Source organism: Lotus japonicus, chromosome 1 (genome assembly GCF_012489685.1).
Source record: "Lotus japonicus ecotype B-129 chromosome 1, LjGifu_v1.2".
NCBI lineage: Eukaryota > Viridiplantae > Streptophyta > Magnoliopsida > Fabales > Fabaceae > Lotus > Lotus japonicus.
This window is the reverse complement of record NC_080041.1, coordinates 107,058,905-107,081,423: the sequence shown is the minus strand read 5'-3', so window position 1 is coordinate 107,081,423 and position 22,519 is coordinate 107,058,905. Positions and strand designations below refer to the sequence as shown.

Genomic DNA, 22,519 nt, shown 5'->3' with positions numbered 1-22,519 from the left:
GGGTGGGTACATGAAAATCATGATTACTGTTACTTTTGTACTACTAATTAGTACATTATATGTACTCATAAGTCAAATAAGTAAATATCTTACCTGTATGCACAAAGAAGAAGAGATTAGAAAATAAAATTTGTCAAGTACCTACTTGTCACATGATAGAAGATATACAAAGAGATAGAGTGAACGTCTCCTCTCCATGTTCGGCAATTAGCAGCAACAACGACGCTGACACGAAGCCTAACTGCTGCACAAATTGGGACGAACACAAGTTTGTCCATTGTTGAACAGGAAACGAAATAAAGCTCAGATCACAAACAATGGAAGGCTGAAAAGGAAAGGAGAGAAAGTGAATCCAAACTAAAAGGGAGAAAATAAGAAAATTAATTTTACTATGACAAATTCACGTCTCTAGGTAAAGAAAAACAAAGATCATAGACTTGCCCTAACATTTAACAAAAGATTAAATTTCCTCATTCAACAAAAAATATTAGGCCGCGCCCAGAGTTTCAGAAATTAATTGGCCCACAGAGCTAATTTCTAATTAACAAAAAAAAATTAACATACTTACCCAAAAAAAAGAAAAATAACATAAGTTTCATAAAAAAACTCTACACAATTAGGACAAATGAAAAACATCATGTCTCACTCAATCCACATGAAATAAGTAGACCATCACAACATGTTCAAGTAAAACAACTATCTTACTTTTTTTAGAAATATCCTAATTATCAAATAATGTTAATACATAATTCATCCACAAGCTTCAAACCTTGTACCATTCACGCTTAACCCTTCCTATCCCTAACGTCAAATTAGTGTTATTACTTCGGCTAACATTCGAAGAAATACCTAACTTTTCACTTCATATTGAATTTCAAAGCTAAATAATATCAACTCTAAAATAATATCAACTCTAAAATACTATGATATATAATAAGAAATATATTCAAATCTTCAAAGTGAATCAAAAACATACTCTTAATAGATCTATTTGTAACAGTTTTTCATCCACAAGCTTCGAACCCTGTACCACTCACACTTAACCCTTTCGATCCCCTACGTCAAATTAGTCCTACCACTTCGGCTAACATTCGAAGAAAAAACTAACTTTCACTTCATATTAAATTTCAAAGCTAAATAATATCAACTCTAAAATACCACAATATGCAGAAATACCATGACCAAAAGTATGTAAAAACATACATATAGAAAAATCAATGAAGCTAACCTTCTCCATCTCTAGAGTCTTTTGCAAATCAACGGTCGTGACACCACATTGTCTTGAAAATGCTCTCTACCGTTCAGACTTCGCCAAGATCTCAAAACCCAAGATACCAACAAAGAAAAAGCTGATCTTTTTTTCTTAAACTAATAACATCAAGTGAATCATACCCGAAAAACAAAAAACCAAGAAAGAAAGAGAGAGAAGAATATGGCTAGGAAATCAGTTGCAAGCCCGCAACCCAGAATAAAATACTTAATTGAGGAGGAAACGAAAAATAAATCAATTTGCTATTGTCTACAAAACTTTGGACCAAGCAACAACTGAATTATGGGAGTGCAAAGATAACCCACATTGACTTTTTTATATTCAGAAAATCAATACACAGGAGGACTCGATTAGAAAAGTAGGTAACTTGGACACCTATAATATATTTTACCAATAAACAGCTAGCATTGAAAATTTTGCTATAGAAACGTAGATTCAGCGTCAAAAAAAAAAAAAAAAAAAAAAAAAAAAAAAAAAAAAAAAAAAAAAAAAAAAAAAAATACTTGAAAATATTTAGCTATAGAAACCTAGATTCCAGGCGTCCAAAATGTAAAAGAAAAAAGTTGTGAGAAATTAGCTTTTCAGAATCTGCCATTTCTGCATGCATTCCTCAAAGCCAAGTAAGTTGCAACCTGTATTTCTTCCTTGTGTTGATTACTTCCACCTGAACCATGGAAGCTGCTTATGTCGTCTTAAACAAATCTTCAGATTCCTTGATTTTTCCACTTAGAGATGCAAACTCCTAAAAATAAAAAAACCAGTGGTGGCAACTATATTATTGAACTAATCCAGCATGAGCAAGCTCCATCTGTAGAGATGCAAATTTAAACAATATCAGCAATTCATTGAAGCTATCTTGTTTTTTCCCCGAACTTTTGGTAGGAGTAATTGCAGTTGTTAGAACAATAAAACTTGTAATTGTAAGATATAACCAACCCGTAAACGGTGACCATCAAAATCATAACCATCGCGCCCACGAAATGCATCCTCAGCATCTTGAGTGTCTTCAAACTGCAATACAATGCCCTCAATTAGGATAAACCAAAATATAAAGAAATAGACAAAAATTCTAAGGAAGCTTCAGCAGACGAACAAACAGGAATACCTTCTGATTAGATTCAAATAATGTACACAACCAAGCTTTTTAAGGATTCAATAATGTACCGGCCAAGAATCATTTCAAAAAAAAAAATCACAACCAAGCAAAACCCTCAATTAGTTGAATAAGATGGTGAGTCAGAGGGCTGAAAAGCAACTTGTTCAGCATAAAAGAGCACTACATAAGATCCAAGGTAATAGAGAGAGTGGGAGATGATGTTGTTCATCGCCTCATTATCAGATCCTTGACCACACACTTGATCCTCAAACTGAAGCACATTGATGGTGGCACCAAATTTAGGAAACCTCTTGGACAATGTGTGATTCTTGGTGGGTTTCTAGTTTTCGACAAAGATATCATGAGCTGAAAGGTAGGTTCTTCTCAAGTGGTTACCAATATCTATACACAACCCCTGACTCAATTTTAGATTTTATCCTATCCATTCTAATAAAGAAGGTAACCAGTACATGGCTCTCTCTCATTCTCTTTAACCATTACAATCCCAAATGAAGAAAATTATTGCACTAAATCACAAGTATAAGTGCATAACCTTATACTGTAAATATCAAATGACTGAGGGAGCTACATAAAGTTTAATTTCATGTTATTTCCTTCTTCCGAGAAATTCTATAATCAATTTTCAGTGACAGTTATAACATTCAATCTGCAATCTTGCACAATTTTTTTCTCTCTTTATTGCATAAACACATAACAGGTCAAGAAGGTAGAGCTGGATATTAAGTAGAAATCTTTATTAGAACTTATAAAGTTGTTATTGTACTATATAGTGATCTAGTCACTAAAGTTCAAGCACTTTTGATTACTGAAACCACCATCACTTATGTTATAAAACATTTTTTAATGAGGTTCCAAATTACCTACCGCTTCTATGTGCTTGTCTTCAATGACACAACTACCTTAGCAAGACCACATAAGAAATAATCAGCAAAATTGTAACATTCTCAATGCATAAGAAGCACATCTATCACACATAACATAAATGTGCAACAAAGAAAAGCGAGTATTTATCAGGGGAAAGAGAGAATTCATTAAAAGCCTCATACCTACTCCGTGAATCAAGAGAAATTATGACCAGCTGAGCATGTCACTGGAATATCACTTAATCTACTTAGAACAATAGAAGAAGGGGGATTCAATTCTATTAATTTAGAAAGGGTATTATCCAATGCAGAAAGAGCTACCTAAAAACAAAAAGGGTATTATCATTATGGAAAATCTAATCAATCACCTTGGATTTATAAACAGAATAAGAAATCAACATTTTATTGGAACTTTTGAAGGGTATGTGAAGTTCAAACACATTCTATGTTTGGTCATGAAATATTGAAAATACAATAAACCCATGAAATTTCTCACATTTCCACTGTTGCCAATGGCTGCTATCTTAGCTTCACCAACAGCAAGATCCTGAGTGAGCCTGCACCCTCAATCGATATCATAGAGTGACAAAACTTCAGGGACTTTTGAAAGATTTAGGTGCTGATGGTCATGGAACCAGAACCTGTAGATAACACCACACCTTTTTAGCTTGAAACATGGAATAGAAAACGTGAGCTTTTATCACCAAAATCCTTCAAACAAATTATATGACCTTAATAATAACCCCACTTAGCATCAATAACAATCCTAGAAAAAAATTCCCCTGAGCTGTAAAAAAACTGTCTAAACTCTCCCAAAAACTCTAGAAAAAAGCATTGTTTGAATCATGGCAATTTACCATAAATTTTTGGAATAGGATAATCCACATAAGGTATTAAGAATATAAAGATCAAATAGAAAGACAATTTGAAAGCATCCACTGATAAGTTTGACTGTATAATTTGAAAAAAACTAAAGGACTCACTCATAGGTAGCATATTAAATGAGAGCATAAGAGTTTCAAATAGCAGCCATGTTACAGGGCCACCAACACATATTAGTTCCAACAACAATGAGTTAATAATCCTCTTATAGCAGAGTGTGAAAGTATTAGTACTGTAAGACAGTTTTTCTTTGCAACTTCCACAATTTGGGCTAAATGTGACAATGTCTGGCCAATAAGAAATCTCACCTCACTCTAATCAAACTATTTTTTAAGCACAAGATTGAATTGATAGATAAAGAAAGTTTGGGAACACTCCTAAGTGAGTAGCAAAATCAAGTCCAAAAACACAGATAAGAGGTGCAAAGAAACCTTCACTACAATATATGAAAAGAAAGAAAGAAAACAACCCCATGGTGTATAGCATCACGTGACAGCCCCACAACCAAGAGCAAAAACTAAAAAACACGTCCTAGTGTTATCTCAGAACCATAGCACAGATGAAGGAACATGGAGAAAGATAGTGTAGTGGAGTATCTTATGCGAGGAAAGGTAGAGAGACAAATCAATGTAAAGGTAGAGAGACACAATGACAAGTCCATGGTGCGATAAAGACAGACAAATCTTAGGTAACCATCAAAGGCAATGTCTGCCCCGAGATTTCAAAATCTAGTTAGTCTCTTTGAAGGTATGAAAAACGGTAGAAAGGGGGGGTTTGAATAACGTTTTCAAGATAAAACTTCCACCTTAAAGATTTTGGCAAATCTTTCGAAACAAACTATGTCCTAAAGATAAGAGATAGAAAAGCACACAAGGATTTTATCCTGGTTCACTTGATAAATCACTCAAGCTAATCCAGTCCACCCGTTAAGGTGATTTCTTCCTTCTTAGAATGAAGGCAATCCACTAATCAGGTATGTGTTACAACTGCACTTGAAACCTACAAGTGACTAACAATACACTGACTTAGCTCACACTAAGATTCACTCTCTTAGTCTTCTCTAGGATCCGATCAACCTTGATCTCCTAAAGGAAAACTATACAACTGTATATGAAGTTCTTGTTTACAAAGAAATGCTTCTAAAAAGCTTATAGTAAACACAATGAAATTCAGGATGAAAGAAAGCTTAGAAGGATTTGAATATTTCTTGCGCGTGTGTGAATGCTTCTAGCCGCTTCTTTCAATCTTCAGCCTCTATTTATACTCCAAGGATTAGGGTTGAACGTTGCATGGAAATGCTACCGTTGGAGGGCAGTTCTGGAAATTCCAGCTTCTGCTGTGGCTGAGGATGTTAGGTAGGTCGTCAGGATAGTACACTTTGCTTTTGTACTTTGGATAGTGACTTGACCTTAACCTCGTAGACTTCTGATCAGAGGAGCGCTTCGTATAGGAACTTGTGAAGCTGATTGATCAGAGTCAGAGGGAAGCTTAGATCCTCTGACCGTTGTACCTTCTGATCTTCACTTCAGAGGATCAGTACATGGTCTTCAGAGCCAGTTGCTTCTGGACTTCAGAGTCTTCACTCTTCAGAGTCTGGATCGTCAGAGTCTTCTACACCATCAGAGCTTCTGAGCCTTCAGAGTCTTTTGGTTGTCAGATCTTCTGGATCATCAGAGCTTTAAGTGAGCTGAGTCCTTATCAGAGCTTGATTTACTTCAGATCTTCTGAAGCTTTTCCACTGTTCAGAGTGAACATGGAGAATGCGAAAGCGTTGCTTGGGTCACTCTTTATGCACAGTGCTTCTGATTTGTGTGAGACTGAATCAAGGTCAGAGCCTGTAAATAGCACACTCAGAAAAACACGTTAGAGTACCACAATTGCTCATATCAAAAGGTTAACTTGTAATCATCAAAACATAGAGTTGTACTACTAGATCAAAACTTGATCTTACACTCTTGTCAGGAATCTTAAGAATGGTAAGTGTCCATGCTTTTGCACATAATTCCCACAGAATGAGCAGAATTTTAGTTACTGATTCAACATACAAATTTCAAAATGGCATGTTAAAATGCATGTTTCTGTATTGAAATCTAAACAAATTGTGAGTAATATACCTGGACCTCCATCATTGTCTTCAAGATCTCCAAGAAGAAATGAATCCAAGTCTTGGTCAGAGGATGAATTGGAAGATTTACTCTTCAAATTATTCCCTGTTGCTTCAACTTCTCCAGTTCCTCCAGTAGCAGCGGTTTGCTCTACCTCAGTATCCACATTCTGCTTTGCTGCTTCTATGAGTTGAACCTCCTTTCTCATACCTGATTGTAACATCATTGATCGTTATTAGACAAAAAATATTAAATTAAAAAATATTCTAACTTTTGCTGGAAAAAAAAAACAAAAAATAGGGTTTTCAGAACCCATATAAATATCAAACATACACCTGCATATCAATAATGAGCCAGTGTTTCCAGAAACAGCAAAATAAGTGATTTTGATAAAAAATACGCAGAGGAAAACAAAAGAAAACGAAATTTGAGAAGAAGGAAGATGTGTACATTGAACATTAGCAGTATTTATAGAACTATGAGAGGAAAATTGAACACTTGCAAAGTCCTACTAACCTGATGTGATACAACGATGACAAAATAGTGCATCATCTTCTCTGTTGCTACTGATCCTCATCTGACAACAGCCCTTCTTTCCCTCTTCTTCACTCTTCCTTCCAAAATCGGGATGATCTATCATGTCATCTGAGTTGCCTCACCTAACCATTCACACCATCTTCTCTTCTCCCTCTGAATCTGATTCTGAAATTTTCGTACTTTCCATCATCATCTCTTGTCCTTCTCCTTGCTTTCTCCTTCCTCCATTGTCTAATCTACAAAAGAAGTTGATAATTTCATCAACAACTCTTCTGCTCCTTCTTCCTCATGTGCTGTGCAGACGTCGGCTGAAAGGGAGAAGAGACGACGTGTGATAGGCTACAGAGAGATGACGATTACCCACGAAATCAAACCATGGACACACTCCTCTCCTTCATCGCATACTCCATCAACGCGTTCTATGATGTCAGCAAAATACAGGAGCTCGAGTAGAATAGAGGGGAAAAAGTCTCATAGATGAAGGGCCATGATTAAAGAGTGAAAATGGAGAGAGTCAAATCAATGGCCCAGATTGAAAGTTCTCTTATGAATAGTGATTTTATGTCTCTCTTTTAAGATGTAGTAGATGTCAACAAAGAGAGAAAAAATGAAATAAAATATGGTAGGACAACAAGACAACAACAATCCTGCCAATGTAAACAACGGAAAAAAAAAATGCAAAAAACGCAAATCCCCCCTATCAACACGACATCCATTAATTGCCATAGTCTCAAGCGCCACAGCAAAGACATCATAGTCAACTCTTGCAGCATCAATAACCACCTTAACCATTGGGGGATCACGCGCATGCTCTCATTCAGCCGGACGAGCATACCAAACAACAAAATGAGTTATATGCTTAATAAATGGCTAGATTTTGCTGTTGAGAAAATAACTTTGTAAGTGATATATGCATGGTCTTGAGGCACACTCTGACCTGTGTGAGCCTGGTGATGTCCATAACCTATTCAAACTTTTAATTTCTTCAGAACCTTATGTTAGAAGTTGGTTCTAAATTCTCCCATTTTCTATGCGTGTTGCACCTCATGCTTCTTGATCCACCTCCAGCTTGTGATACATCAGCAATTTAGGTGACTAAGCAATATCAAGATTGCTTCACAACATTACACCTTGCTGGTTGCTTCTTCCACCACCAGCTTAGTAACCATGACAAAGCAAGCCTATTTTTCCTAGCTTTCAACCTCCTACTTGCAGCATGGTGAACGTGTCACTTACTGGTTCCTTTGCTTCACTCCTAAGCATTGGTTGTGTGCCTATATATATTGCAACAAAGACAAGACTTCAAGAGCATCACACAAAGAGTGCATATACACGAGAGAGGATTCAAAGAAACATTGGCACACTTGTTTTGTGTCATTTGGTTTTTGGTGAGAATTCTAGTTTCATTTGAGAGAGTTATTTTGTGAGAAAAATATTTCTCTTTGTCCTCATTTCTATAAGAGGATTTGTTGTACTCTCCCTTTTACATAGTGGAACTTTGCTTGTGATCGCCCGTGGTTTTTTACCTCTCACATTAGAAGGGTTTTTCCACGTAAATCTTGTGTGTTCTTTTTCTTGTCACTTTACTTTTACTTCTCTTTAGTTCTCAATTATCTCGATCATGTGCTTCCGCATTGCCCTGATACCCTAACACCTTAGATAATTCATCATCAAAATTTACCCTTAGTGTTTTATTTTTGCATTTTAAAGACTTCTTTGAGTTCACGTCAATCTCTTCGGCCCTTTAGATTAAGAAAGGTATTGGGTTGTGGGAGTCTATGATGATATCCTATATAAAAATGCAGAGCACGTTATCAAACAACTTGGAAGGCTGTTAATGGTATTTGTGGTGTCTAACAAAGGTACGTATACCTCAATTTTTCATTTAATTTTGGTGAGTTGGAGTTTCACTTGTTTACGAAGGAATTCATTTTTTTAAACGATGCTGTTTACCAAGGATGCTTCCTCCCAATAATTGAAGGAAGATGATGCTTTAAATGAAATAATTAATTAACTAATCATATACTTTTTTAAAATACAATATTCACTCCTCTAAACTCTTACATTTTTTTAAATAGACACCATCAACTTTCTTTTGGTCTCAATTAATCCTTAAACTATACATTCATTATTATAACATATTCCTCTTTCCCCCCTAAAAATCATAGGTATTATTTGATGAGATGAAAACTGCTCAATACTCGTTTTAACACTATTTTATTAATTGATTGAAATTCATGCCGAGTCAGCTACAAATTGGTCACACTTTCAAGGTGTGACTCACAAATTCAACTAGTTAATGAGAGTGTTTTAAAAACAGAGTGTTACTGTGGGTGTTGCTAACAGTCCTCCTAATGAGACAATGTTGGAACGAGGTAAAAACAAGCAGACAATGATGTCGAAAAGGATTTATGTACATACAACTGCCAGCGACCAACAACTGACACATGCGAATTGTGGGGGGTTTTCGGCCGCCCCAATATGAAAAATATCTAAAAAGAAAACATTTTCTGGCAGCTCCCGGAGGTAGCTAGCAAAAAGCCGCCACAAAATTGCGTGTATTAAAACCTCCGCAAAATGCTGTTTTTCTCTTAGCATTTTTCAGGCGGTTTGTTAATAAAAGAAGGGTTTGAATTCTATCCTACATTGCAACCTCAAGAGATGACACTTAGCTACTCATATTATAATTAAATTGAAAACATGATAACCCTAGTAGATGATACCATACAGAAACTTAGAATGATCTTCTGAGTTTTTGCTCCCTCCTTCTCCTCCTTTAGAGTGGATCACGTTTTCTGTGTTTCTCTCTCTCTCTCTAAGATATATCATTATAACACTAAGTACCATTCTATAATTCAAAATGATATATGGAGGAGGGGAGGTAAATGTGTATTTTGTAAACTAGAAGAGAGGTCGAGAGGTCAGTGCAATAATATTAAGCTTCAGGGGAGGTGGGTTTAATTTTCCCTAAATAATTAAGTCCTCATGCTGGTTGCACAAGGTGGCATAACCGTAGCTTGGGAAGCACAGTCGTGTTGGCTTTGATACACATCAGCACGGGCAAGGTAGGGGCATCATGGCTGTGGAGCTTTATCAACAATCATATCAGAATCAGACTTTTCTCCCTGTGCCAATCGAGCTTCATCTTTTTCCATTTGTTGTTGTTGCACTAAGCTGCAAGACCCCACTTTTGACAACCATAACACGGTATAAGTTCCTTTTACCAAAATCTTTTTGGCCTTCTTAAGCTGCATGTGGGTAACCACCGTAGTTACTACCTCCATTTCAAAAACCACCATGCTGGAATATATTCATGTGCCTTTTCTTGCATAATTCCTTCCTTGCCTAAAATCTTGTCTCTCATTACGAATACCATCTTCTTGGGACGATGATGAATTTGTTGAATTCTTCTCTGTTTTGCCACTTTGAGTGTGTTATGATCCAGACTATGTATTTCTCTTATTGAACCTTTATTCACGGGTCTCAAGAGATCCTTGCTGATCCTCTATCTTCAAAGCTTCAGGTTCTTTGACTTTTAATTATTTGCAACAACAATATAGTTGAATCTTGGACTCAATATTGTCCTAGAGATTTTCTTCACTACTATTTGATTAGTGAGAATCTCACCACACACCTTCCTCTGGTTGAAGAGAGATCGCACTTTGGTGAAGTAATCAGCCACCGTTTCTTGTGCCTCCATTTAGAACATATTGCCTCCTTAATGTTTCCGACAACACCATCGGTTAGAAGTCTCACATTGGCTAGAGATAGAGCATAGATAGTCTTTATAATGGTAGTGTTGGAATCAAGTGTTGGAGTCAAGTCCCACATCGGAGAAGTCAAGGTGAGAGGGAGAGTTTATCAGAGATGTGGCCCATAAAACTAATGCCTTAAGGTTTTGGGTTAAGATGTGGTGTCCAGATCTCCTTGGTTTCTCCTCTCGGCCTTGGCCCATGGGTCCTCGCCGTGACTCTCCCAACAAGTGGTATCAGAGTCGATGGTTTGTGGGACCATAACGACTCCTTGTGTCGAAAGTGTTCCTAGCAGTGTGGCTAGGCGGCGGGTTCCGTTGGCAGCGAACGACGGTGCAAGGTGGATAGCTTCCGCAGACGGGAGGACCATGGGTGATGTGGTTGAGGGACTCACACTTGAGGGGGAGATTGTTGGAATCAAGTGTTGGAGTCAAGTCCCACATTGAAGAAGTTAAGGTGAGAGGGAGAGTTTATAAGAGATGTGACCCATAAACCTTATGCCTTAAGATTTTGGGTTAAGATGTGGTGTCCAAGATCTCCTTGGTGTCTCCTCTCGGCCTTAGCTCAACTCTTGATGAGCTAGCTTTTGTGGTTGAGTATAGGCCTCCCAATTTCTAATATGGTATCAGAGCCAATCCTAGATCCATTTGTTGTTTGTTGTGGAGAGTGGAGACCTCCCATAATTGGGTCACCCGTTGTTGTTGATCCCACGTTCCAGGTTGTTCTGTCCTGGGCGTGAGGGGGTGTGTTAGAAGTCTCACATTGCCTAGAGATAGAGCATAGATAGCCTTTATAAGGGTAGTGCAAACCTCAACTCTTGAGCTAGCTCTTGTGGTTGAGTATAGGCATCCTAATTTCTAATATAGTATCAGAGCCTATCCAAAATCTGTTTGTTGTTTGTTGTGGAGACCTCCCATATTTGGGGCATCCGTTGTTGTTGATCCCACGTTCCAGTTGTTCAATCCTGGACGTGAGGGGGTGTGTTAGAAGTCCCACATTGGCTAGAGATAGAGCATAGATAACCTTTATAAGGGTAGTGCAAACCTCAACTCTTGAGCTAGCTTTTGTGGTGAATCAGGAACAGAGCTTTGGAATATTTCTTCTTCGACTCTGGTGAACATTTCTCTATGTTTTGTTGGGTTCTCTCCCAATTCTTGATCACCATTCTTCACTATCTCCATCACTTCTTAACAGTCAAAGATGACTTTTATCTATATGCACCACTTCTCATAATTCTTATCATCAAGAACAATAAGAGAAATTTTGAAAGTAATGATCACCAGGATGAGTCAAGCTCTCAATACCACTTGTTAGAACACCTCATTTTGGTGTTTGTGAATCACACATTCACTCGAATAATAAGATGACAATTATTGGTAGTATAATATCAATAAAGTAGCCTTATTTAGTTTTATTAGTACCATGTGCAAATATTAAATTCTACTTTGATAGATAATATTGTAATTAATAGAGAAGAATTCTAGTTAATTAATATAAAAGTGATAAGTAGGAGAAATTTTATTAAATGAGAGTATAGTTGGAAAAGCAAGAAAAGTTCACGTGACTCTCTCTTGGTTTTTTTAAACTAAATTTAATAATTTAAAAGTAAAACAACATTAAAGATATATAGTGTATTTGTTTCACTCAATGCTGACGACAACTCTATTGGGAACCGGGTCTGGTTCTTTTTATTTCAGGGGTGTTGTGTGCTTTGCGGAGGATAGTTGGATTTTTGGGTTTGCTGGTTACGCGAATGTTTGTGACAGTCTTCGTGCAGAGCTTTTGGAAATTCTCAGGGGCTTGACTTTGTGTTGGGAGCATGGTTATAGGAGAGTTGAGTTATTCACAGACTCCATGCTTGCGATCTGGAGCTTCTTCTTTCAGATCACCCTGTGTTCATCAGTATGCTTGTATTATTAGTAACATTAAGCGTCTTCTTTGCCAGAATTGGTTATCTACTGTCATCACTTACTTCGCGAAGGATTTTTTGTTGCTAATTATTTGGCCAAGCTTGGAACCTATAGTAGGAGCACTTTCTTATTTTAGAGTGTACCTTTGGCTGGTGTTTTTCCTTTGTTGCGAGCTTATGCTCTTTGTGTGACCTTCTTAAAGCGTTAGTTTCTTTTTATGTTTTGCCTTTCTTTGCTTTTTGTATCAAAAAAAGTGTATTCTTGCATTTCGTTGGTTGTGGCTTCCTAACCACCGGTGATTCGTGGACCACCAAAAAGTGCCCCGACATCAATTTTGTGGCGGTTTAAGATTGCCACAAAGTTGTAACCTTGAAAAAAATGCATTTGTTGGCAGTTTCGTGCATTTTGTGGCGGTTTCGAACCCCCACAAATATCGGTGTCTAGGGGTGTTTTTACTGGAGTGTGGTTGACCAACCTTTTTTGCTTCCTAACAATGACCATTATTGTACTTTTAACCAGAAAAGAAAAGGTTGAGAGTGAATTTAACTCAAAGGTCTAGATTTGCTTACACTGACCTCAACCCCACGTTCTTTGAATGAATTATTCTGATAATTAATGTAAGATTGTAAGATCATTTAGGTAGAAAATAGTTTGAAGGTAAAAATCCTTAAAAATTGATGAGGCTGCTCTTCATTATTTTTTATACAAAAGCACATGTTATTACAATCCTTAAAAATTGAAGAGGCTGCTCTTCATTATTTTTTATACAAAAGCACATGTTATTACATTACCAACGAGTACGTTGACCAAAGAGATAACGAAAAAAAATGACAAGTAGATACCAATTAGGACACCCACCCAGTTCCATTATTTGTGTTTCCATGAGAAGCTTTGGTTAAGGCACAAAACCAAATCACTCTGATCTGATCTGATCTGATCTTTAACTTTCTGGTTGCTTCCTTGTCCATTGATCATTTCCAAAAAGGGTTTTAGCGAGATCGATCTCCATATTAGGTGCTAGCTTCATTTAGTTTTGAGGTAAGTTAAAATTCCATTCACTTCTCTTCTTTAATTCTATATATCTTTCATTTTTCCTTTCCTTGACAATTAATATTCCTGGTTCTGTCAAATTTTGAAGTTTTATGTATTTTCTCAAATCTGTTCTGTTCTGGTTAAGATATAGTCATATAGATTAAACATGGTAATTACAGAAGGCATGCTTGGATTGGTTTTTACACTTCCACATATGAAAATTCTGACAGTATATCCTAACATAAAACAACCCCTAATAGCTTTCAGTCGTTGAAACCAATTCAATTTGATTTGTTGTATGAAAATTATGTCATGAATATAAAATTGATTATTTCCTGATCTTTAAATGGGTATAGCAGCTAGTTAACTAATTAGAAAGAGAAACACTAGATGTGTCGACTAGCAGTTATTTCATTATTTGAAAAGTGATGTTTCAATTGTTTTCTGAATGATTTTCATTAATTGTACAACTGTGCAACTGCACAACTCTACGAATCTTAGTGTTTTTGTAAGTTTAGAAGAATATGGAAATAATTTTGGTGCCTTTCATTGATCAATGGCAAGAGTATATATACAGGTAAAGTCAACCTAGGAATAAATATAATTACAAGAAATTAGACATAATTACAGGAAGAATATTTCCTATTCTATTACACCCCCGCAGTCGAAGCGGGAGGTTCACTCACGCTGAGACTGGACCGAAAATCATCAAAGAGAACTCGAGGGAGGCCTTTAGTGAAGATGTCTGCAATCTGGTGACGAGAAGGAACATGAATGATGCGTGCCTGACCACGGGCGACCTTCTCTCGAACAAAGTGAATGTCCATCTCAATGTGTTTAGTGCGCTGATGCTGGACAGGATTGCCGGATAAGTAGATGGCACTAACATTATCACAGTAGACTAAGGTAGCCTGAGAAAGAGGAAAGTGAAGCTCTAAAAGCAGGTTGCGTAGCCAACATGATTCGGAAACCACATTAGCCACGCCGCGATACTCAGCTTCAGCACTGGACCGGGAAAGCGTAGGTTGTCTCTTGGACGATCAGGAAATGAGATTGTCGCCGAGAAATACACAGTAACCAGAAGTAGACCGACGGGTGTCGGGACAACCACCCCAATCTGCATCAGTGTAGGAAATAAGCTTCTCGATAGGAGAAGGATAGAGATGCAAGCCAAACTGTAAGGTGCCCTGAACATAGCGTAAGATGCGCTTCAGGGCAAACAAATGCTCTGAGCGGGGGGCATGCATGTGAAGACACACCTGCTGAACGGCATAAGAGATGTCAGGACGGGTGAATGTAAGATACTGCAAAGCTCCAGCAAGACTCCTATATAAAGTAGGATCATCACACAGAGTACCAGCAGAAGTACTGAGTTTCTGCTTGGTGTCAACTGGAGTGGCAGAAGGATTGCACGATGCCATACCGGCGCGAGCAATAATGTCACGTGCATATGTACTCTGACTAAGAAAAAGTCCACCTGCATGTCTGGTGACGGCAATGCCCAGAAAATAGCTCAACGGTCCCAAATCCTTCATAGCAAATTCAGAGGCAAGAAGGGCCATGATAGATTTACGAAGGTCATGAGAGGAGCTGATGAGGATGATGTCATCAACATAAAGCAAGAGGTAAGCCATGTCAGAGCCTCGTCTGTAGATGAAAAGAGAGTGATCAGAGGTGCTATGCTGAAACCCAATGGTGGAGACATAGTCTGCAAAACGCTGGTACCAAGCACGAGGCGCTTGCTTCAAGCCATAAAGAGATTTCCGCAAGCGACACACATAATCAGGATGAGTACGGTCACGGAAACCCAGGGGCTGATGCATGTAGACAGTCTCATGCAGATCACCATGGAGGAATGCATTCTGAACATCTAACTGGTGAATGGGCCAAGACCTGGAGAGGGCAATGGTGAGAACTGTGCGAATGGTCGCGGGTTTCACCACAGGACTAAAGGTCTCATCACAATCAACACCTGCAATCTGTGACCTGCCATCACCTACAAGACGAGCTTTATAACGCTCAAAACAACCATCAGCTTTCGTCTTATGACGAAAAATCCACATGCAGCGAATGATATTAACATCACTAGGACGAGGAACCAAATCCCAAGTTTTATTTCTAATTAAAGCATCAAATTCAGACTGCATTGCGGATTTCCAATTTGGGTCTGAAAGAGCTAGCTGTGGGTTTTTGGGAAGAGGTGATATGGTGGGATCATCAATGGTTACAGAAAGGTTGAAGAGCTTTCTGGGTTTGTAGATACCACGCATGCTGCGAGTGGCCATGGTACGGATAGGAGGTACAAGCGGAGTGGGCGAAGGAGGGGAAGGGGAAGATGGTAGAGAGTCAGAGGAGGAGGAAGAGGTCGTGGGGAGTGGTGGTATGGGCACAACAGGAGGCACTACAGGAGTAGGGGTAGGGTCAGGTACGGTGGATGGACTAGTCCACTGGTGAATGATAGAGGGATGTATAGGATCGGAGAAGCAGTCATATGTGGAGAGAGGAGGGGTAGTCATGGTGGCAAAGGGAAACTGAGTCTCATCAAAAATGACATGTCGGGAGATAATGATCTTTCTGTGCGACAAATCAAAACACTTATAACCTCGATGATGAAGTGGGTACCCTAGGAAGACACACGGGGAGGAGCGTGGTTATAACTTGTTAATGGTAGTGGAGGGAACCAAAGGGTAACAAAGACAACCAAAGACGCGAAGATGTGTGTAAGACGGGTCACGACGATATAGAAGTTGAGTGGGAGAGAGATTAGACAAAGTTTTCCGAGGAATGATATTAAGCAGATATGTAGCCATTTGAAGGGCATGATGCCAAAAGGACGGAGGAACAGACGCATGAGCGAGAAGAGTGCGAATCATGTTGTTAATGGTGCGTATTTTACGCTCCGCCTTGCCATTTTGAGATGATGTATGTGGGCAGGAGAAGCGAAAAATAAGACCATTAGCAGCACAATAATCATGAAAATATTTATTGTCAAATTCTCGCCCATTATCACATTGAAGACATTTTACAGTTTGAGAAAAGTGCGTGCGGATTTGAGTTGAAAGAGAAGTGAACATTTCAAAAACTTGAGATTTATGACTTAAAGGAAATGTCCACAAGAAATCTGTAAAATCATCCAAGAATAAAACATAATATCGATGACCAGCGGAAGATAAAACAGGCGAAGTCCATAGATCACTGTGTAAAATGTCAAAAGGCATCACAGTTACATTACTAGAAGAGACAAAGGGCAACCGAATATGTTTTCCCAACACACAAGACTCACAAACGGTGCTAGAATTCAAATGCTCATAATTAATGAACTTATTACTACGAAGAGACTGCAAAGCAGAAGGATTGGGATGACCAAGGCGGCTGTGCCAGAGACTCTGAGCTAGACCAGCAAATGAAAAGGAGGGAGTGACTGGATACAGGTCGCCATTACTATTACATCTCATGAGTGGAATCACCGTCTGAAAATCATGAACCGAGAAGCCAAATGGGTCAAAACAAACAGAAACATTGTTATCGGTAGTGAGTTGTCGCACAGAAATCAAATTTTTAACAATTTGTGGTGTGTGCAAGACATGGGAAAGGGTCAAAGGCTTGTGTTGATGGGAGGTGGGGAGGGTGGTGTCTCCAGAACCCTGAATTGGAATGCCTTGTCCGCTACCAACATACAGTTTCTGATTAAGATGACTTAAATTAGAATAAGACGTGAGATTACCTGGTGATGCGGCTACATGAGATGATGCTCCAGTGTCCATGTACCAGGTGCCATCCGGGGGAGCAAGTGTCATGGTGTGCATGGCAGTGGCAATGTCAGTGGGCACATGTGATGCCGAAGCAGCATAAGCCTGAGGACGCGGACCCAAAATGCCGGGTTGCCGAGGTGGAGCAGACGGACGAGTCCACTGAGAGGTAGGATATGGGCACGGAGGCATGGCCCAAGGAGGCGGAGCCCATCCCCAATGCTGGTACGGGAAGTACTGCGAGTGAGGTGGCATCGGAGGAGAGGAGCCCTGAGAGGTGCCACTGCGGGATCCACCACCGTTGCCACGATTCCCACCACGACCTTTAGAGTTGTGGGATCGAGAACGGTTGGAGGACCGACGATCAGAGCCCTGAGAAGAGACATCAGAAGGTCGCGGCTGAGTAGCAACATAGGCAGCAGGAGGCTCAACAGGTTTCATCTTAGCCATACCGGCTTCCTCCAAGGTGAGCATGGAGCGAGCCTGATGAAACGAGGGGAGCGGATTGCTCTGGCGAATCAAAGTGGCGACACCCTTGTAAGCATCAGTGAGGCCGGAGATGAGCTGCAATACCAGACGATGGTTGTTCACAGGAGCCCCGACATCACGGAGCTGATCAGAAAGCGTCTTCAGACGCTGACAGTAGGCGGCGACGGTCGGAAAAGCCTCCATGCGAACAGCAGAGAACTCCTGCTCTAGGGTAACTGCACGGGCGTTCTGATTATCATGAAATAGGTCCGCCAAACGCGTCCAAGCACTGAGAGCAGTGGAGTCAGGCTTCATGATGGTGGTCATCAGGTCAACAGAAATGGTGGAAAAAATCCACTGAAGGACCGTGGCATCCAAAGTGGCCCACTGCTCATAAGTAGGGTCAGTGACGAGCGGAGGAGGCTTGTCCGCAGCAGGGACAATGTGATGCAGAACCCGATGGGAACGGGCATGAATGCGAAAAAGCTCCGCCCAAGTGCCATAGCGGTCAGTGTCCATGTCAAGCATAATAGGAATGTTATTCCTAATGTTCGAAACAGCAAGCGCCGGGTGAAAATCAGACTTGACCGACGGTGTAAGAGGAGCCACTGGGGGGACCACCATAGGAGTGGTGACGGTCGCAGGGGTGCTGTCCGATGAGGCTTGAGAAGTCATTGTGAGGAGTTTGGCCAAAAGTGAAGGAAAAGGAGGGTTTTTTTTTTTTTTTTTTTTTTTGGAAAAGTCCGGTCTAGGAGAACCGGTTCGGTCTGGACGAACCGGTGCTGGCGGTTCGCGTGAACCAAGAAACAAACAGACACGGATGCAAGGAGACGGGTCGGGTCTCCTATATGGATGGCTGCTGGATCTCCACGCAAACACGGAGGGAAGGAGAGTTGGGCTGGCGGCGCGCGGAAGGGTGGCCGGAGTTGGGCGGCGCGCGAGTGGCAGCGGAGGTGCGCGGGACGGCGCGGGCAGAGAAGGCGTGCGTGCGCTGGGGGCAGAGGAAGAAGAAGCAGGCTGCTGGGTTGGAAGAAGAACAGCAGTGGTGGAGAGTAAAAGAAGAGGGAAGAGTTATGCGGAAGCAAGGGAGGAGGACAGGGGCGCGGCGGCGGCAGTGGGCGGCGGTGGCGCAAGGGCCTGTGTGCGGAGGCTGTGCAAAGATGGGAAGAGGGCACGACCGTCAACGCAGAAACAGAGGCTAGGGTTTGGATCAATTAAACAACTCGTGATACCATGTAAGTTTAGAAGAATATGGAAATAATTTTGGTGCCTTTCATTGATCAATGGCAAGAGTATATATACAGGTAAAGTCAACTTAGGAATAAATATAATTACAAGAAATTAGACATAATTACAGGAAGAATATTTCCTATTCTATCAGTTTTCTTATTAATTGTGTGAGTTTCTTGCATTTTTTAGTCTACCATATAGAACAACTCGATCAATTGGAATACGAACAACAATTTCAGATGTCTCTTTCGTTAGCTGAAGATTACCGGAAGCTGCTTCAAAAGCGAGATTCTGTCTTGAGTAGAGTTGAAAAAGCAAAGGAAAAAGATGAAATAATCAATGATGCTGTTGGGAAGTGGTTACATGAAGTGGATGAACTAATAAAAGAGATGAGTAGTGGGAAAAAGAAAGGAGCTTATAATAACAATTTCAGCTCTATGAAAGATGCTTCAGAGAAACTCTTGAAGGCACTCCAAGATGATAGATACTCTAGAATAGAACTGTGTGGGAAGAGGGGTTCTGGTAAAACAACATTAGTGAAATCTGAGACAAAGAAGTATGAAAAGATATTTTCTAGGGTTATATTTCTCAACATGTTCAAAAAAGATTTGAAGAGCATGAATGAGGAAATGGCTAACTTACAAAGAAGAGAGAAAACAAACTCGGAAACTACTCTCTTCATCTTGGATAACTTTCCCACACGGCATTCTTTGGACGACATAGGTCTTTCTCGGTCTACACTCGGTCCACAGCGCAAGGTCCTTTTGATCACGGACGATGAAGCGGACTGCACTAGGCATTACAAGTTCATTTCGCAGCGAAAAAGGATTTGTGATAGTTCAATTTCTATGGAGCGCATATCGGATGACGAAGCTTGGGAGCTTCTGCATAACCTTACTACAGGCATTGATTCCAGATTGGATCTATTAAATGTGGCACGGGAAGTTGCTTTACAATGCAAGGGCTTACCCGGTTTAATCAACGACGTCGTGTCTTCCTTAGATAACAAGAACACTATGAAGTACTGGAAAGAATCATTAGACAATCTACACCATTCAACAGCTTGCCACCATATTTATTTCAGCGCTAATATAGAATCTGCTTGCCTTGAATTTACAAAAAGTCTCCATGGCGCTTTGGTCCAACAAGGTTTCAAGATCATCCCAAAGGCATCATTTCATTTATCCCGCAAAAATTTTAAAGGTCTTGAGGAAGAAATTGCGAAATCAAGGTGCTCAATCATCGTCATATCAAAAGAATATGCAAGAGATTTTAAGGGTCTTCAGGAACTTGTTAAGATCCTTAAGTGTAAGGAAACTATTCAACAACTGATTCTTCCAATCTTCTATAACGTGGATCCCTCAGACGTAAGGGATGTGAAAAGAAGTTTTAAGGATGGACTTCAGCATGCTAAGGAGAATGCCATGGAAGAGATGAAACAACTATACAATGAAGAGGCTATGCTGAAAGAATGGACTTCAGCTCTCTATGAACTTGGCAGATTGCCTGGAAAACAGTACATAAAAGGGTACGTCGCATACTTCCTTCATTTTTATTTAAATTTCATAATTAATGTATAGTCTACTACATGCTGTTAATTAATTATAAATTATTTGTAATTGAAGGTCTTGAATAGTTAAATAGGTTAGTTAATATTCTAAATAGTAATTCATATTTAACTGTTCCAAGAAATAAGAAACACAAATGTTAAGAAATGCATTAATTTTATTAGTTATTATTAGTTTTCATATTTTAACCTTTAAAATTTCTCACAATGACATTACTTGAAAAAACATAATTTAATAATATTTTCTTGAAATGTTAAGTGGACAGTTAATAAGAAACGAAGACAATAGTAATATTAATTTTAAATATGACTTAATTTGTAAAATTTCGTCACACACATACCATGTGCTTGTGTGCTATTTAATTCAAGTTTAATTTATATATACTTTTTCAGGTCCCAAGATAATTTTATCCAAGAGATTATAGATCATGTCAAAAATAATAAACATCGCTTGCATGTAAAGCATGTAAATGGACAAGAAGGAAGATTGTGCTCATACGACAAGGACTGCACAGGGGACTGATCTTGAAGTGAAGACAGAAGTGATTGCAAGCGGTTTTTGGCTACCAAAGGATATATTGTTGTTGCAATATAATGCTCCTCTTCAATAGTAGCAAGTAGTTTTTGGACATTTCACTTCGGATAGTAATTTGTCATGGTGAATAATAAAATAGTTGGAGAAGATTCTTTTAAGGCAAACTTGTTTTTAAACTTTGCAATTAATAATGTACCTGCTCTTGGTTTAATCTCAATTGTATTTTTTACTCAATAAAAGTCTACAAGTTAAAAAAGTGCACCCTGTTCCTGTTCCAGGGGAGGAACTAATTAAATCAAGAAAGAAATCATGTTGAGAAGAAACTTGAAAGCAAATTTCTGGAAAGTATCTTGAATGAATAATAGTCTTTATTGTATCAGAAAGAAAAGTACACATACTGGTCCAGTCTAAAAGTATCTTGAATGAATAGTCTTTATTGTATCAGAAAGACAAGTACACATACTGGTCCAGTCTAAAGAGGATTTCACTGTGGTTCGATCTCTATTCTGAGCACATCTAGTTTTTATCCCGCTGTTTAATCAAGTCTCTACTGTTGTGTTGATTGACAGCACGTACAAAACCAACAAGTATATGATACCCTCCGCAAAACTCACGTCTCCATAGCTTTTGTATACATGTGCAATGAGCGCAAACTAGAAGTGACTTGGACGCTTGAAAAACTGAGAGGGTTGAAACTTAGAGAGAAGGATATGCCAAAGGTCATTGTAACTGATAAGGATAATGTTTTGGTAAGCGCAGTTGCAACCACATTCCATATATCTACTCATTTGCTATGCCAGTTTCATATTGCTAAGAATGTGAAGGTAAAGTGCAAGCTTACTATCAAACCCAAGGAGTTGTGGGGTGAAGTTGGGGACGCATGGAGTATTGACATGTATTCGGCATCCTCCGCTGAGTTTAGTGCTGATATGGACTTCTTGTGTTCACTGTGTGGGGATGAATATGAGTTCATGTAGTACATCAACACTTCTTGGTTGCCGCATAAGAACAAGTTTGTGAAGTATGTCATTGACAACTATATCCATTGACAGGTGCTTTCTTATCCACTGATATTTGATTCAAACAATTATTTTTTTTTCCGTAATAGTATAGTTAGTCATTTGCACAGGGTTGAAGGAGCACACACAAAACTGAAAGCGTACATCAAAGATAGCAAAAGTGACTTGTGCGCCGCTTGGAGTGTTATACATCGATGCACACTCCTCCAACATACAAAGATTAATTCTTCTTTTGAGGCCAGTATATTCATCAGGGAGCATATATTTAAGGATAAGTTGTATGACAACTTGCGGGGTCTAGTCTCAAGGCACGCACTTCAGTTGATCACAAAGGAGAAAGTGCGGGTTGGTAAATGCAACTGTACTATCAGGAAGACGCACAACCTCCCTTGTTCATGTGAGAATTTCGTACACTCTTCTATTCCATTGCTGGAAGTGGATCTACATTGGAGAGACTTACAGCAACAACTGCACCTGATGAAT

The 22,519-nt window shown here is 39.3% G+C and overlaps 2 protein-coding genes and 1 long non-coding RNA gene across 6 annotated transcripts; 1 reads left to right on the top strand and 2 right to left on the bottom strand.

Annotated features, from left to right (window-relative positions):
* Window positions 1–1,876: 1,876 nt before the first annotated feature.
* LOC130728893 (uncharacterized) lies at window positions 1,877–4,247 on the bottom strand. 2 transcript variants are annotated; one of them, XR_009015817.1, is made up of 4 exons: window positions 3,982–4,247; window positions 3,747–3,891; window positions 2,207–2,281; window positions 1,877–2,078 (listed from the first exon to the last, which is right to left on the bottom strand). It is a non-coding gene; the product is annotated as an uncharacterized LOC130728893 (long non-coding RNA). The 2 variants fall into 2 exon arrangements; XR_009015818.1 differs by lacking the exons at window positions 3,747–3,891; window positions 3,982–4,247 and adding an exon at window positions 2,376–2,749 and having other exon boundaries at window positions 1,879–2,078.
* A 1,757-nt stretch (window positions 4,248–6,004) lies between these two features.
* LOC130728880 (uncharacterized) lies at window positions 6,005–8,006 on the bottom strand. Its single transcript, XM_057580467.1, has 2 exons — window positions 6,754–8,006; window positions 6,005–6,447 (listed from the first exon to the last, which is right to left on the bottom strand). Exons 1-2 carry the CDS (start codon window positions 6,875–6,877, stop codon window positions 6,161–6,163), a joined length of 411 nt encoding a protein of 136 aa, XP_057436450.1. The 5' UTR covers window positions 6,878–8,006; the 3' UTR covers window positions 6,005–6,160.
* A 5,220-nt stretch (window positions 8,007–13,226) lies between these two features.
* Window positions 13,227–21,273, top strand: LOC130728855 (probable disease resistance protein At4g27220). 3 transcript variants are annotated; one of them, XM_057580440.1, is made up of 3 exons: window positions 13,227–13,474; window positions 19,155–20,443; window positions 20,876–21,273. In XM_057580440.1, exons 2-3 carry the CDS (start codon window positions 19,155–19,157, stop codon window positions 21,003–21,005), a joined length of 1,419 nt encoding a protein of 472 aa, XP_057436423.1. In that variant the 5' UTR covers window positions 13,227–13,474; the 3' UTR covers window positions 21,006–21,273. The 3 variants fall into 3 exon arrangements, with proteins under 3 accessions (XP_057436423.1, XP_057436422.1, XP_057436424.1); XM_057580439.1 differs by having other exon boundaries at window positions 19,105–20,443; XM_057580441.1 differs by having other exon boundaries at window positions 13,228–13,474; window positions 19,171–20,443.
* The last annotated feature ends 1,246 nt before the right edge of the window (window positions 21,274–22,519 follow it).

Bases quoted from the DNA above. Each gene is read 5' to 3' on its own strand.
- LOC130728880 (XM_057580467.1), bottom strand. From the start codon at position 6,877: ATGATAGATCATCCCGATTTTGGAAGGAAGAGTGAAGAAGAGGGAAAG. The intron at 6,448-6,753 runs GTTAGTAGGACT...TGTTACAATCAG, and splicing joins TCATCGTTGTATCACATCAG to GTATGAGAAAGGAGGTTCAA.
- LOC130728855 (XM_057580440.1), top strand. From the start codon at position 19,155: ATGTCTCTTTCGTTAGCTGAAGATTACCGGAAGCTGCTTCAAAAGCGA. The intron at 20,444-20,875 runs GTACGTCGCATA...ATACTTTTTCAG, and splicing joins GGAAAACAGTACATAAAAGG to GTCCCAAGATAATTTTATCC.